The sequence below is a fragment of the Paramormyrops kingsleyae genome, chromosome 3, assembly GCF_048594095.1.
Source record: "Paramormyrops kingsleyae isolate MSU_618 chromosome 3, PKINGS_0.4, whole genome shotgun sequence".
Classification (NCBI taxonomy): Eukaryota; Metazoa; Chordata; class Actinopteri; order Osteoglossiformes; family Mormyridae; genus Paramormyrops; species Paramormyrops kingsleyae.
Window position 1 is genome coordinate 21,657,084 of NC_132799.1, and position 13,581 is coordinate 21,670,664.

At 43.5% G+C, this 13,581-nt stretch overlaps 1 protein-coding gene across 4 annotated transcripts in view; it reads right to left on the minus strand.

Moving 5' to 3' along the window:
• Positions 1 to 13,581, minus strand: part of ret (ret proto-oncogene receptor tyrosine kinase) — a 38,913-nt gene that overhangs the window by 8,630 nt on the left and 16,702 nt on the right. For 3 of the 4 annotated variants that reach the window (XR_011989533.1, XM_023821421.2, XM_023821419.2), the window contains exons 2-14: positions 5,768 to 6,013; positions 5,039 to 5,329; positions 4,511 to 4,749; positions 3,914 to 4,109; positions 3,494 to 3,693; positions 2,926 to 3,208; positions 2,552 to 2,683; positions 2,303 to 2,413; positions 1,951 to 2,061; positions 1,322 to 1,578; positions 948 to 1,095; positions 550 to 657; positions 112 to 326 (exon numbers count right to left, since the gene is read on the minus strand). Coding sequence is in view for 3 of the 4 variants with exons in the window: in XM_023821421.2 (XP_023677189.1) it covers positions 112 to 326; positions 550 to 657; positions 948 to 1,095; positions 1,322 to 1,578; positions 1,951 to 2,061; positions 2,303 to 2,413; positions 2,552 to 2,683; positions 2,926 to 3,208; positions 3,494 to 3,693; positions 3,914 to 4,109; positions 4,511 to 4,749; positions 5,039 to 5,329; positions 5,768 to 6,013 (2,537 nt within the window). In the remaining variant the exon portion in view is untranslated. Of the gene's footprint in view, positions 1 to 111; positions 327 to 549; positions 658 to 947; positions 1,096 to 1,321; positions 1,579 to 1,950; positions 2,062 to 2,302; positions 2,414 to 2,551; positions 2,684 to 2,925; positions 3,209 to 3,493; positions 3,694 to 3,913; positions 4,110 to 4,510; positions 4,750 to 5,038; positions 5,330 to 5,767; positions 6,014 to 6,429; positions 6,499 to 13,581 lie in introns of those variants that run through there. The other variant, XM_023821420.2, reaches the window with a different exon arrangement.

The following is a 13,581-nucleotide window of genomic DNA, read 5'->3' on the forward strand; positions in this document are numbered from 1 at the left end:
GGAACAGGCAAGAGGAGGTAAGTTATGATAGACTGGAGGTGTGGTGGGGTAGGGTCATGAAGCAGGCCGGGGCTTCTTGTTCTAGAGCAAGTCTCCCCCGTCTCACAGGACCTTCATCTCGGCCAGGTATGCCATGCCCCTGGAGGTCTGCCAGGCGAAGGAAATGAGGTCGCCCATGGTGAGTGCCCGCTCGTCTGGGTTCTCCAGGTAGCTGGAGTTGCGGTTGCCGTCGCCACCCATGTAGCTTGAGCCCACCTTGCGGCTATCACGCAGGAAGTTCCTCAGAGAGCCATACTTGGCATACTCCACAATGAGGTACAGCGGGCCTGGCATGAAAGAGCAGCCAGTCAACATGTCACACACACTTGCACGTGAGCTCCTGTGGGACCAACTGAATGACCCAAGGTAGGGATCACTTTACATGAGTTTCTGTGATCTCCATGTTTACAGACCAGTGAAGGTCTTAGAGCAGCAAGCTGCTTACTATACTAATTCACTCACACCCACATGATTTAGATTAAATGTGACATCACGCGTACGGGACCTCACCATCTTGGCTGCAGGCTCCGTACATTTTAATGACGTGTGGGTGGTTGACCTGCTTCAGCAGGGTGAACTCTGACAGAAGGTCTCGAAGCTCACTTTGCGAGGCATTTTCTGTTTCAAGCAAGGTGGAACAATGGAAAAGTCATTTTCATCATTATGTTTTCAGGGTGATACATTCAATATCAAATCTCCAGATTATTCAATATCATTTACAAACAAATCAGCAAAATGCACATCACACTACTGGTACCATTGTGCCAGGAGAAAGGAGATGATATTTAACTGGATTATGTACTTTGTATGATTCATTTGATAGTTTTTGAAAACTATATTACAGTATGTACAAATAACAGCAGCATAAGGGAATGTCATAATGTTATTCCGGGCCTGGACTCTCCTACCTTTCAGCATCTTCACAGCCACTGTGGTGTATCCAGCTTTTCCCTTCAGCCGGAATGCCGTTCCCTTGACAACTTTACCAAACTCCCCTTCTCCCAGGGTTTTACCCAGGACTAAGTTCTTTCGTGGGAATTCCCACTTTGGATCTTCCTGTAACCATATTATATAGTCATCTAGTCAGCATCTTAGCACACAGAGTTTGTATATTAGAAAAACCATTCTGTACTTTGGCATTTTCACATATTTCTACTGGGTGTTTCTAAACATTGAAATACCTACAATCTGTGATGTCAGGCAATGCTTATCAACTGTTCCAGGGCAGCAAATTGGTTGACTGATTGAGGGATCAAGCAGCGATAAGTTGTGTGCATCTTACCGGTATCTTGAAGGTATCAATGGCCACCTGGTTTTCCATGGACTCCAGAGAAGGCCGTCGGACATTGTTGGCTGAGAAGCTGATGGGGTAGGCCTGGGCAGGCCGCCGGAAGGACATTTCGGCGGAGGGCTTTGGTGACTTCGGGGAGCTTTTATGGTAGCGGTTGATGAAGTAAGTGGACAGCAGCACAGAGATTATGAAGGAGAGGAGAAGCGCCGTGGCAACCACTGTCTTACAGACATCATCACACATGGACTCTGCATGGAACCAAACAGAGGCTGAGGGTGAGAGCCCACAACACGTACAATACATGCTTACCTAAGACATGGTACATGCATGCCTAACATATGGCACACGCCTACCTAACACACAGCACAGGTTTACCTAACACATGGCACATGCATACCTAACAGAAGGCACAGGCATACCTTACACACAGCACACATTTACCGAACACTTCACAAATCTACAAGGCAAGGCCTATAAGCATGCTTTAATGATGACTGATTAATAATGTACTGTTTAATAGGTAATGCATTTCTTGTTAGTAATATTTAATTAGTTTATTGAATGTAAATAAGATTTAATTAGTTCACTGGCAGCCAGTAACGTTTAATTAGTTCTCTTACCTTCTACATTGTCCATCTCACAAAAGCAGTTGTCTGCACAGTAACAGGTTCCATGACCAGCCTTGATGCCATACAGCAGCCCTCGTTCATGGCCTCCAACAATGGGCTTATCTGAGCTCCGTTATGAGTGAAGCACAGACAGGAGACCACCAGTATACACCATGCAAAACTTCACTGTTTGGTTGCGAACAAAAGGTCCACAGCATCAAAGCATCAGTTACAATAATAATAATAATCTGAATAATCATTAAACATGATTGTGCTGGTTTTCAAGTGCAACACATCCATTGCTCAGTTCTAAATGCAACTGAAATGCATCAGAACCTTGCAGATCAGGTACATCTGATCTCACCTGTGCAGTCCTGGGGGCATATTGCCAAGTCTTTGCTTTCGACGATGTCACAGTACCCATCCGGGCAGGTGCTGAGGTCCGGAGAGCAGGTGGAGTAGTTCATGGATATTACTGGGGTGTGAAAACATGCATATGAGAGGCGACAGTCTAACACCAGTGCATGCTGGACTGCATGTGTTTTACAGGTTGATAGGGTCTCTGTGCACACCATGCTGTGTACATAAATGAATGCCCAGCCCCCTTTTGGACCTTTGTCAATGCTTTGTCTCCATTGACACCTCCCGGTGGTTGCCCCCAAGCCACTGCAGGCTTCACATGGCCCCCGGCGTCGCTGCTTGGCACAGGACAGTGGACAGTCACGTTCCAGGCTCTGCTTTTCTCCTGGACGTCGACATGGAATAAACACGGATGGTTAGAAGCATCAACAGTCAAGCTGTGTCCAGAACGAAAACCACAACATCAACTGGATAACAGTCCTGAGCGGGGCAAACACCAGTACATTTCCAGTAGAGACCCACGTCTTGTCAGGTCTCACCAGCTCTGTATGAAACCTGAGTAAACAGAGATGTCACGTGGCAGGTGGTGACCCAGGGCAGCACACTAATCATGGGGCAGGCACCTGCCTTTATCGTAGAACTCCACCCGGAGCCTGGCTTCAGCCTGCAGCTGGCTCAGCTGCTCCTTGGCCACCACCATGTACTGCAGGCTTTGGCACTGTGGCTGCCATAGTCCCTCCGTATGGTTGACGTACAGCACTCCCCAGATATCTGTCAGGCTCTGTGCAATGCTGACTATGGAATGGCATACTCTTTCCACAGACGAGACATTATCATCCGCCATGGCAAGCCGGTAAGTGATGTTGATCCCTTGGAATTTCAGGCAGTTGTCGATGCAGATTCTACCGATCTGGGGGAGAAGGTGATGATTTGAAATGTGAAATGCTAAGAGGTTCTGGGAGCTTCATGTGAGATCAGGACAATCAAAAGCCTCTCGCCTGTTTCCATAATAATTCAGAACTCATGCTGTATTCTACACTATTGTCAGGTAGCATAACCTGATTCAGGAACGTCATTCTGCTAAATTACATCAAACAGGGAGTGGATTTTAATGGTATACGTGTTTAAAATACGTAAACAAAAATTGAATTTCTTGTGGTGCTCACAAAAATGCAAATATTCCATGATGTATTACCTGTGCATAAGGGGAAGATCTACGGGATACAGGAAAGTGATACAGGGGGTTGGTAAACCGGATGGACACTGGTAGGATGGTAACATTGAAGTGAAGCATCACAGTTCCCTCTGAACCAGGAAAGGTAGTGTCATTGACTAGATAATCCAACAGGAAGGAACGCTTCTCTGGTACTGGAATGTTCTTATTTAGAGCCAGGCCTGGAGGTGGTATTGATGAAAACATGGGTTTGGTTTAAAAAGAAAATCTCTGCATTAACAAGGAAGGTATACAGAGAACAACCTTCTATAGATTAACCTTTATCCAAGCAAAGATATATATTTTTACAAGTTGCTGTAATGTTTACAATAAAGTGCGTTATTGTAAATATTTAGTGCTAAATAATCTGGTAAATTGAAATGTGACTGGCGAATTACTCACGGTATTTATGAATAGTCCCACGAACGTTGCCAAAGATTGCTTTTTCCTCAATGAAAGAATGCTCCACAGAAAACATTTCCTTAATCCAGGAGTCATTTGTCCTCATACTTCCAACAAATTTGTTGTGACTCTGGTCTTTGGGGTATATTGGTGTTGTGTCTTTATCATAAACCAATAAACTGCCAAACTGGGAGCCCTGAAAAAACATTTAATTGGTCTATCAGAGAAAATAACTGTACCTGAAATGCCAAGGGCGCATCGTAGAAAATCAGAAAATGATTTCTGTCCTTTAACTTCTAGGTTTGATGAGTCTGAGTGGGAATGTCAGCATCACAGCATGCGACAGCAAGTGTGGCTCATCTGCAGCTCATTGCAGGTCTATAATCAGGACAACCTCTTCACGTAAAGCATCAAAATGATGACAATAAACTGGGGTATGGTAATGTGATGAAACAACAGGTAGGTAATTCTTTTTGAAGAGTCATAATTAAAGGGACAGTGTATTGTGCTGGTTTCCATTTGGCACAAAGTATAATCTGCGTGTCCCCAAACTATGCGCCTGGGAGGACAGGAGGACAGCACAAGGGACCAACTGACCTCCATGCGATTAAACTCAATCCGCACATCCTCTGTGTCTGTGCCATTCACATAGGGGGCACTGTCATCTTCGTCATACACATTCACCAGGATTGGCATGGACATCTTGTGCACCTTGGACTCTGTGGTCACTGTGCAGACTAACAGAAGCTCGTGCACCTCCTTCTCCTCGCGGTCCAGTGACCTGGTCACCACCAGCTCAGAAGTGTTCTCATTGATGAGAAATGGGGCGGAAATATCTATACCATGGAATGACAGCACACACTGAATCACATAATTTTTTTTTTTACCTATTTCACTCTTTAGAGTTTCATTCCTCTTAATCAGAGCAATACTTGTATCAGAGCAATACTGAGCATAAAGTAAAGGTTTTGAAATTACTACACTATAATAAAACAACCAAAAATGAATAGAAACAGACCATAAACGACAGCTTCCGTTACTTACATAAGGATTGTTGATCATTAAATAATCTCCTCTGGTTAGCTAGTCTCATTACAGCCACAGAGATAATGCATGATGGAATACCTGCTTCCAGGCTGTATGTGATGGTAAAATTAGGACAGAGATCTTGATAGGTCAGGCGCCTGAGCTGCCGGAAGGGCCCGGACCACCGGTTCTCCTTGATGTGGGGGCTGGCATCTTTCTCAGGGAAGCACATCTTTATCAGATTCTGATGGTCACAAGGGGGCGCTGTGTTGATGAATGTGAGGATGATGTTCACAGTGGGGCTCCAGAAGCAGCTCAAGTTTTGTTGTGGCTCAAGGGTGACCGTTGCTTTCAGACTGAGCCGCTTCAGGGACATGGTGAGGCTGCTTGCTAATGAAGCAACAGCAGAATCAGTAACATCGCCAGAGAGGCAACCAGAGGTGGGTAGTTCAGGTCCATAGAATAAAAGTCGAGACCAAGATTTTATTTCAACCACCGAATTGAGTACTGAGTGACCGTGACTCTTTATACTCAACTCTTTGGTTGAAACTTTTACTCTATGGACCTGAATTACCCACCTCTGCAGGAAACATCAGGTAGGCAAATGTGTGAACAGAGATGGTTTTAATCCTCGAATTAGAATCACTATTACTGACCAGCTGGTTGAATCTAATAATGTTGAAGTTAAACATCTAGACTGATTTGCACATCACAGTAACTTATAAACTCTACAGGAGCTGCTTGCCACACCTGAGCTGCTAATGCCCCTGTCTGAGACCAGCATGATGTCTGTGTCTGACAAAGAGGACAAGTTCACATCCAACTCACATGGCACACTGAAGTCACTGGAGTCCAACGTCTTATTTAGTGATAGGATGCCAGTTCTCTCATCCAGGTGGAACCAGGACTTGTAGGGATCTTTATTCATCGGGCTGTTAGGGCACAGGTAGAAGTGGGGCCTCTCAGTGTCGGTCTCGCGCAGGCCATGCAGCTGCAGCAGGGCGGAGCCAGTTTCCTGGCCCACGTACATGCTCTCGAAGTACTCTTTCTGTGGGAAGTACACAGCGGAAGAACCTGCCGAGAGAAGTGTTTCGTCAACACAGCTTTGGGACGAGGATGCGTGAGGAACCTCTGAAGCACTCTTTCTCTGCCCCTCCTCCCTGTGAATCTATATGGTTACTGGAGCATTTGAAGGTTCCTCACAGTAGACGAACCTGAAAAGTTCATGGACCCAGCTAGTAAGGTTTACACACGAACACAAGGGTCCGCTTCTCACATCAGAAGAAAAGTCAATGAGCGTCCTTTAAAGAAGTCGGCATCTAGGCCACATTCATTATAATGTTAACTTGGGTCATGCATGACAGATGACGTCGGCCTGCCTCCCTGAATCGATTACCAAAATGCTCAATAAAATGGTTTGTGTTTCCCCTTGAGTTCACCTTGGCAAGTTTAATTACCGACCATAATACAGCTCACAAATGAATCATTACCTGCTGAGGCCAGGGGCCGATCCATCACGCTGTTTTACTGGAAAGTGGAAATGTGTGCAGGCATACAGTAATGAGACCCTTATTGCCTCTCTCCTTGGGCCAGGGGGCAGCCATTTAGGGAACGCACTAATGTCATTACCAGAGAGCAAAACAAGATTTTCTATTTCTGTTGGTGCAGTTGTGGCTTGGGTCCTGTTTCAAACATTGATTGAATTTAGCTGTGCTTTGGATGACAAAAATCTATCCACCGTGTATGAAATATGACCACTGTTCACATGCTTTTCTCTGCTACACCCGCATTCAAAACCTCACTGTTTATTAAAAGATGCAAGAGGAACTGGCTAGCAGAGACTTTTGGTACCAGCAATATATTAAATTATGCTACAATGCCTTAAGGCTGTACAAGGATCTCATATATTTCTCATAAACATACTAAAAGACATTATGACTGTACATGGTTTTTCAACTAAACAGAAATAACTATTAATTCAGAAGATAAGTAAAAGTGACACATATGATTAAAAACAAAATCACATTTTAAAAATAAATTTATGCATAGGGGATCCCACTGTCTGCGAATCAGAATATTGTGATTAAGGTAAAAAGGGAGAAACAGTTTTCAGCTTTTCGGGTATAAACTGAATGCACAAAGACTCGCCAGGAGAGAGGGACACATCCTCCAACTGAGCCAGTCTACAAGCAGTCCACACACACTCAAACGGCTAACCAGTGCTGTGCGCGGGTGCCTGAACAAGGGCGAGGCTTATGCTTAACAATTGAAGACAACAAATGTAATGTGGTAATATTTATTAAGTGGGTCCGTGGAATTCTCTTAATTAACCAGGCTTGAGCTAAATGAAACAGAGCTACCATCAACTTCAGAACACGGAATATGGGGACCATATATGAAGCAGGGAAGGCAGCACAAGTGGTTGCAGAAATGAAGAATTTGTGAGCTGGAAGGAGAGGTACCTGGGTTGAACAAAGATGGTGCTCTCAGGCTTCCAGACTGAAAAGACATCCCTGCCTCGGTCCTGCATCAAGCCTGGGAAGCCCATTATCTTTAAAGCAGGGTTCTCAAGCTCCAGTCCTGGGGGGCCGGAGCCCTACACAGTTTTTGGTTCACCCTCATTTAACACACCTGATTCAACTCCTTGTGCTAATTACCACACAGCTGTTGAACTGAATCATTTGTGGTGGAACAGGGAAAGAACTAAGCTACACAGGGCTCCGCCCCCCCAGGACTGGAGTTTGAGACCCCTGCTTTAAAGTAAGTGCTACAGTCCAGTTTGCAGCCCAACTTGGGCACTTCCATAAAAGATGTTCAGGTTTCTCTCGATAAACCCAAGAATGCAGGATCAATAGTGAAAAGGAAGCTGGTGGCCTTTGAACTAAAGACAGTCTTTGTGAGGAGCTGCTCAGTAAGCATCCACTGGACACTCTGGCAGCTGGCCAATCAATATCAGTATTCCTCATTTTTAACCTAGAGGCAGGACATTGATTTTTAACTGGCTACAGCTCAGCATCTGATTAAAGGAGGCTGACATGGTGTAGTATAGCATACAGCAGTTCTGGACTAGAAAAGTGAAAAAGGAATAAGTGTTTTTTGGGAAAAGATCGAGTGTTATGGTGACCTGCTGTAGTAAAAACACATGAAGGCTCATTCAGGCTCAAGCAGCCTTTAATCACTGCACTGATGTCTTGATTAAACAACTGCAGGAACATTTTTGTCCATCCTGATCGGGTTAATGGATTAAGAAAACTGGAAGCCCAGCAACCATCAATGGTAAACTCAGTTTTATTTGGTTTTAACTTCATCGAAGGAGCACAGAACAAATTTACTTTAGTGATGCAAGGCAACAGAGATATACCACAGACATAATAAACCTAGTATAGTTTGCTTTTTTATGTTTGTATGTCTGTTTATGTTTGTATGTATGTTATTTTTCAAACATACACCAATGCATTACAGTAAATCTTGTTTCGATCTTGTGACTTTCAGATGTACTGTAGGCAACACTGGAGCAGCCCCAACTGCACCATTAAGAATAAAGACACTCACAGAATTTCCAAGAATGCTGATCCATACCACAAGCAGCACAGACCATCGGACGAAATGCATTAGTCACCCGATATGAGAATTGTACTGATATAATTTCAGATCGTAATTTTTCATTCAATTATGTCTCAAGCTCTTCTCTTGGTCATGAGGATGATGAGTAGCACAGCTGAAAGTGGCACAAGTTCGAAGATAACTCGGGAGTTTCTGAATTTCCACTATCCCTTCTGCTGGAAGGACCTGGCAGTGTGGCAAAGACAGCATGTGGGGGCTCACACCTTATTCAACACGCTACTCAACACCCTACTCAGCACTTTACTCAATGTTGCTCAACACCTTACTTACATCCATTGTTTGGGTCCCTGTCTAGCCGTCCAGGCGGTTTTTCAAAAATCAGTGGTTTGTCCAGGTTTAGTGCTGCAACCTGTATTGTAAGTTAAAGTGTAATACTGAGTGAAGGAAAAGGCACCAATTTTCAATATACAACAGTCACTTAGTATCATCACACAGTGTTTGAAAGGCTTGTGCACATCATAACTTTAAAAATTAAACAACATACACAGCCCTACCTGATATTCAGCTCATGAGTAACATCAGGTTCCAGAAACCATTGGCACTATGACACTTAATTTTTGTTTTCATGTGAACAGTGAATTGCATCAATTGCTTAACAAACTTTAGCTTAATGTTTTGTAACTTTTGTTGAAAAATATGTCAATTGTGAGTAGACTGTAAAACAAGAGTTAACCGTAAGGTTACCATACGTCCGGGTTTCCCCAGACACGAGTATTCATTAACCAGGGTAGTTAGTGAAAACTCATTAATACTCATAAGAGATGTCCTACCTGACTGGACAGTGAACGTGATAATCAATATTCGTGTGCTACCTGATTGGTTGGTGAATGCGAAAACTCATTAATATTCTGATCCCCGGACATGTCCTCTTTTTCGTCTCACCAAATATGGTAGCCAATTCTAAAAGTACGTTACGGTCACCAGGGTAAATGTTTAACAAAGAAGAGGGATCATTCTTCACTGTTCTTATATTTTTCATTCGGTGATTATTACCATTGATGATATATAATTTGGCATTTTATTTGTTTCTCATATTTTACTCATAACATAATATATTACCATAAACGATGAATTTTAAAACAAATTCCTAACATGTCTACTTTAACAGTGCATTCCCTGTCTTTGGGGTTCAGGTACACAATCTCCTCTGTGGTAATTCCAGAGCCAAGGGACAGGCTAACAGAGTGATGCGGTGGAGCTTAACACCCAGCTCTGTACTGTAGGCCACTGTGAAGGATCCGTCTCACACGTTATGCCTCAATGGTCACTGGAAAATAACTTGTCAGGTCCTATGAAAAACACAGATTTGAACCCCCTTGGGACACGATTTAAATCAATGTCTCCTTGTCCGTATACAAAAGCAAATTATACTGGATTGTAATGAAGCATGTAGTGGTAAGGTGACCCCTATGCTGCATGCACATTACTGTATGACTGATCATGGTGAATCCTGGTGTGCTGGTATAGGGAAGAGGCCAAGAAACTGCAGCTGTGAGGTCACTTTTGTTAATGAACTAATAGTTTGTCATTTTAATTACTATATCTCGTAGGGAGTGACTGCACAGGCTACAGTACCAATGTTTTGCTGTGTGTTTGGCAAACAAAACATTTTCAAATTCAGTGTTTCTGAGGAACCACATTAATGTAACCAGGAGGTATTTAAGTAGAAACCAGAGCAATTAAGTCATGGATTCAAATGAAACTTCAAACATTGCCCTGGCTAGAACAGACAAAAAAGAAACCACAAACAGTTTAGAATGGGCCCAAATAAAACTATAAACACCTGGCTAGGGTTGCAACAGTATGAGATTTTCAAATTATGACAACTGTCTCAGGAAATATCATGGTTTCACGGTATCTTGGTTTTTCACAATTATAACTACAGTGAACTCCCGCCTATCGTGGAAGATGTGTTCCAAACCCAACAACGATAGGTGAAAATCAGCAATATAGAAATACCATATAAATAAACATTTTTTTTATAGTTTAAGCTTTAAAGTACCCCTCCCACATGATTTAAACACATGTAAACCTATTAAAACAATGCACATGACATATGGATGTTGAGCTAAGGATATGAGGAACATAATAATTATATATATATATATATATATATATATATATATATATATATATATATATATATATATATATATATATACACTGCTCAAAAAAATTAAAGGAATGCTTCTTAATCAGAGTATAGCATCAAGTAAACTAAACTTCTTGGATATTCATCTGGTCAGTTAAGTAGCAGAGGGGGTTGTTAATCAGTTTCAGCTGCTTTGGTGTTAATGAAATTAAGAACAGGTGTACTATAGGGGCAACAATGAGACAACCCCCAAAACAGGAATGGTTTAACTGGTGGAGGCCACTGACATTTTTCCGTCCTAATCTCTTCTGACTTTTTTTTTTACTAGTATTGCATTTGGCTATGGTCAGTGTCACTACTGGTAGCATCAGGCGATACCTGGACCCTACAGAGGTTGCACAGGTAGTCCGACTCCTCCAGGATGGCGCATATTGATGTGTCATTGCCAAAAGTTTTGCTGTGTCTCCCAGCACAGTCTCAAGGGCATGGAGGAGATTCCATGAGACAGGCAGTTACTCTAGGAGAGATGGACAGGGCCATAGAAGGTCCTTAACCCATCACCAGGATTGGTATCTGCTCCTTTGTGCAAGGAGGAACAGGATGAACACTGCCAGAACCCTACAAAATGACCTCCAGCAGGCCACTGGTGTGCATGTCTCTGACCAAGCAATCAGAAACAGACTTCATGAGGGCGGCCTGAATCCCCGACATCCTCTAGTGGGCCCTGTGCTCACTGCCCGGCACCGTGGAGCTTGATTGGCATTTGCCATAGAATACCAGAATTGGCAGGTCCGTCACTGGTGCCCTGTGCTTTTCACAGATGAGAGCAGGTTCACCCTGAGAACATGTGACAGATGTGAAAAGGTCTGGAGAAGCTGCAGAGAACATTATGCTGCCTGTAACATTGTTCAGCATGACCGGTTTGGTGGGGGGTCAGTTATGGTCTGGGGAGGCATATCCATGGAGGGACACACAGACCCCTTCAGGCTAGACAACGGCACCTTGACTGCCATTATGTATCAGGATGAAATCCTTGGACCCATTGTCAGACCCTATGCTGGTGCAGTGGGTCCTGGGTTCCTCCTGGTGCATGACAATGCCCAGCCTCATGTGGCGAGAGTATGCAGGCAGTTCCTGGAACATGAAGGAATTGATACCATTGACGGGCCCCTACGTTTGCATGACCTAAATCCTATAGAACACCTCTGGGACATTATGTTTCGGTCCATCCGACACCACCAGGTTGCACCTCAGACTGTTCAGGAGTTCAGTGATGCCCTGGTCCAGATCTGGGAGGAGATCCCCCAGGACATCATCCATCATCTCATTAGGAGGATGCCCTGACATTGTTAGGCATGCATACAAGCACGTGGGGGCCATACAAACTACTGAGTACGATTTTGAGTTGCTGCAATGAATTTTCAGCAAAAAGGACTAACCTGCTGCATCATCTTTTCACTTAGATTTTCGGGGTGTCTTTTAATTCAGCCCTCTGTAGGCTGATCATTTTCATTTCCATCAAACAATGTGCCATCTTTTTGTTCCTAACACATTACCCAGTCCAAATCAGTATAGATATTTAGCATGACTTTTTTCCCATTGAGATCTGATGTGTTTCCAAAGTGTTCCTTTAATTTTTTGGAGCAGTGTGTGTGTGTATACACTCACCTAAAGGATTATTAGGAACACCTGTTCAATTTCTCATTAATGCAATTATCTAATCAACCAATCACATGGCAGTTGTTTCAATGCATTTAGGGGTATAGTCCTGGTCAAGACAATCTCCTGAACTCCAAACTGAATGTCAGAATGGGAAAGAAAGGTGATTTAAGCAATTTTGAGCGTGGCATGGTTGTTGGTGCCAGATGGGCCGGTCTGAGTATTTCACAATCTGCTCAGTTACTGGGATTTTCACGCACAACCATTTCTAGGGTTTACACAGAACGGTGTGCAAAGGGAAAAACATCCAGTATGTGGCAGTCCTGTGGGCGAAAATGCCTTGTTGATGCTAGAGGTCAGAAGACAATGGGCCGACTGATTCAAGCTGATAGAAGAGCAACTTTGACTGAAATAACCACTCGTTACAACCGAGGTATGCAGCAAAGCATTTGTGAAGCCACAACACGCACAACCTTGAGGCGGATGGGCTACAACAGCAGAAGACCCCACCGGGTACCACTCATCTCCACTACAAATAGGAAAAAGAGGCTACAATTTGCACAAGCTCACCAAAATTGGACAGTTGAAGACTGGAAAAATGTTGCCTGGTCTGATGAGTCTCAATTTCTGTTGAGACATTCAAATGGTATTTGGCGTAAACAGAATGAGAACATGGATCCATCATGCCTTGTTACCACTGTGCAGGCTGCTGGTGGTGGTGTAATGGTGTGGGGGATGTTTTCTTGGCACACTTTAGGCCCCTTAGTGCCAATTGGGCATCGTTTAAATGCCACGGCCTACCTGAGCATTGTTTCTGACCATGTCCATCCCTTTATGACCACCATGTACCCATCCTCTGATGGCTACTTCCAGCAGGATAATGCACCATGTCACAAAGCTCGAATCATTTCAAATTGGTTTCTTGAACATGACAATGAGTTCACTGTACTACAATGGCCCCCACAGTTACCAGATCTCAACCCAATAGAGCATCTTTGGGATGTGGTGGAACGGGAGCTTCGTGCCCTGGATGTGCATCCCACAAATCTCCATCAACTGCAAGATGTTATCCTATCAATATGGGCCAACAATTCTAAAGAATGCTTTCAGCACCTTGTTGAATCAATGCCACGTAGAATTAAGGCAGTTCTGAAGGCGAAAGGGGGTCAAACACCGTATTAGTATGGTGTTCCTAATAATCCTTTAGGTGAGTGTATATTTATATATATATATACATATACATATATATACTGTATATATATATATT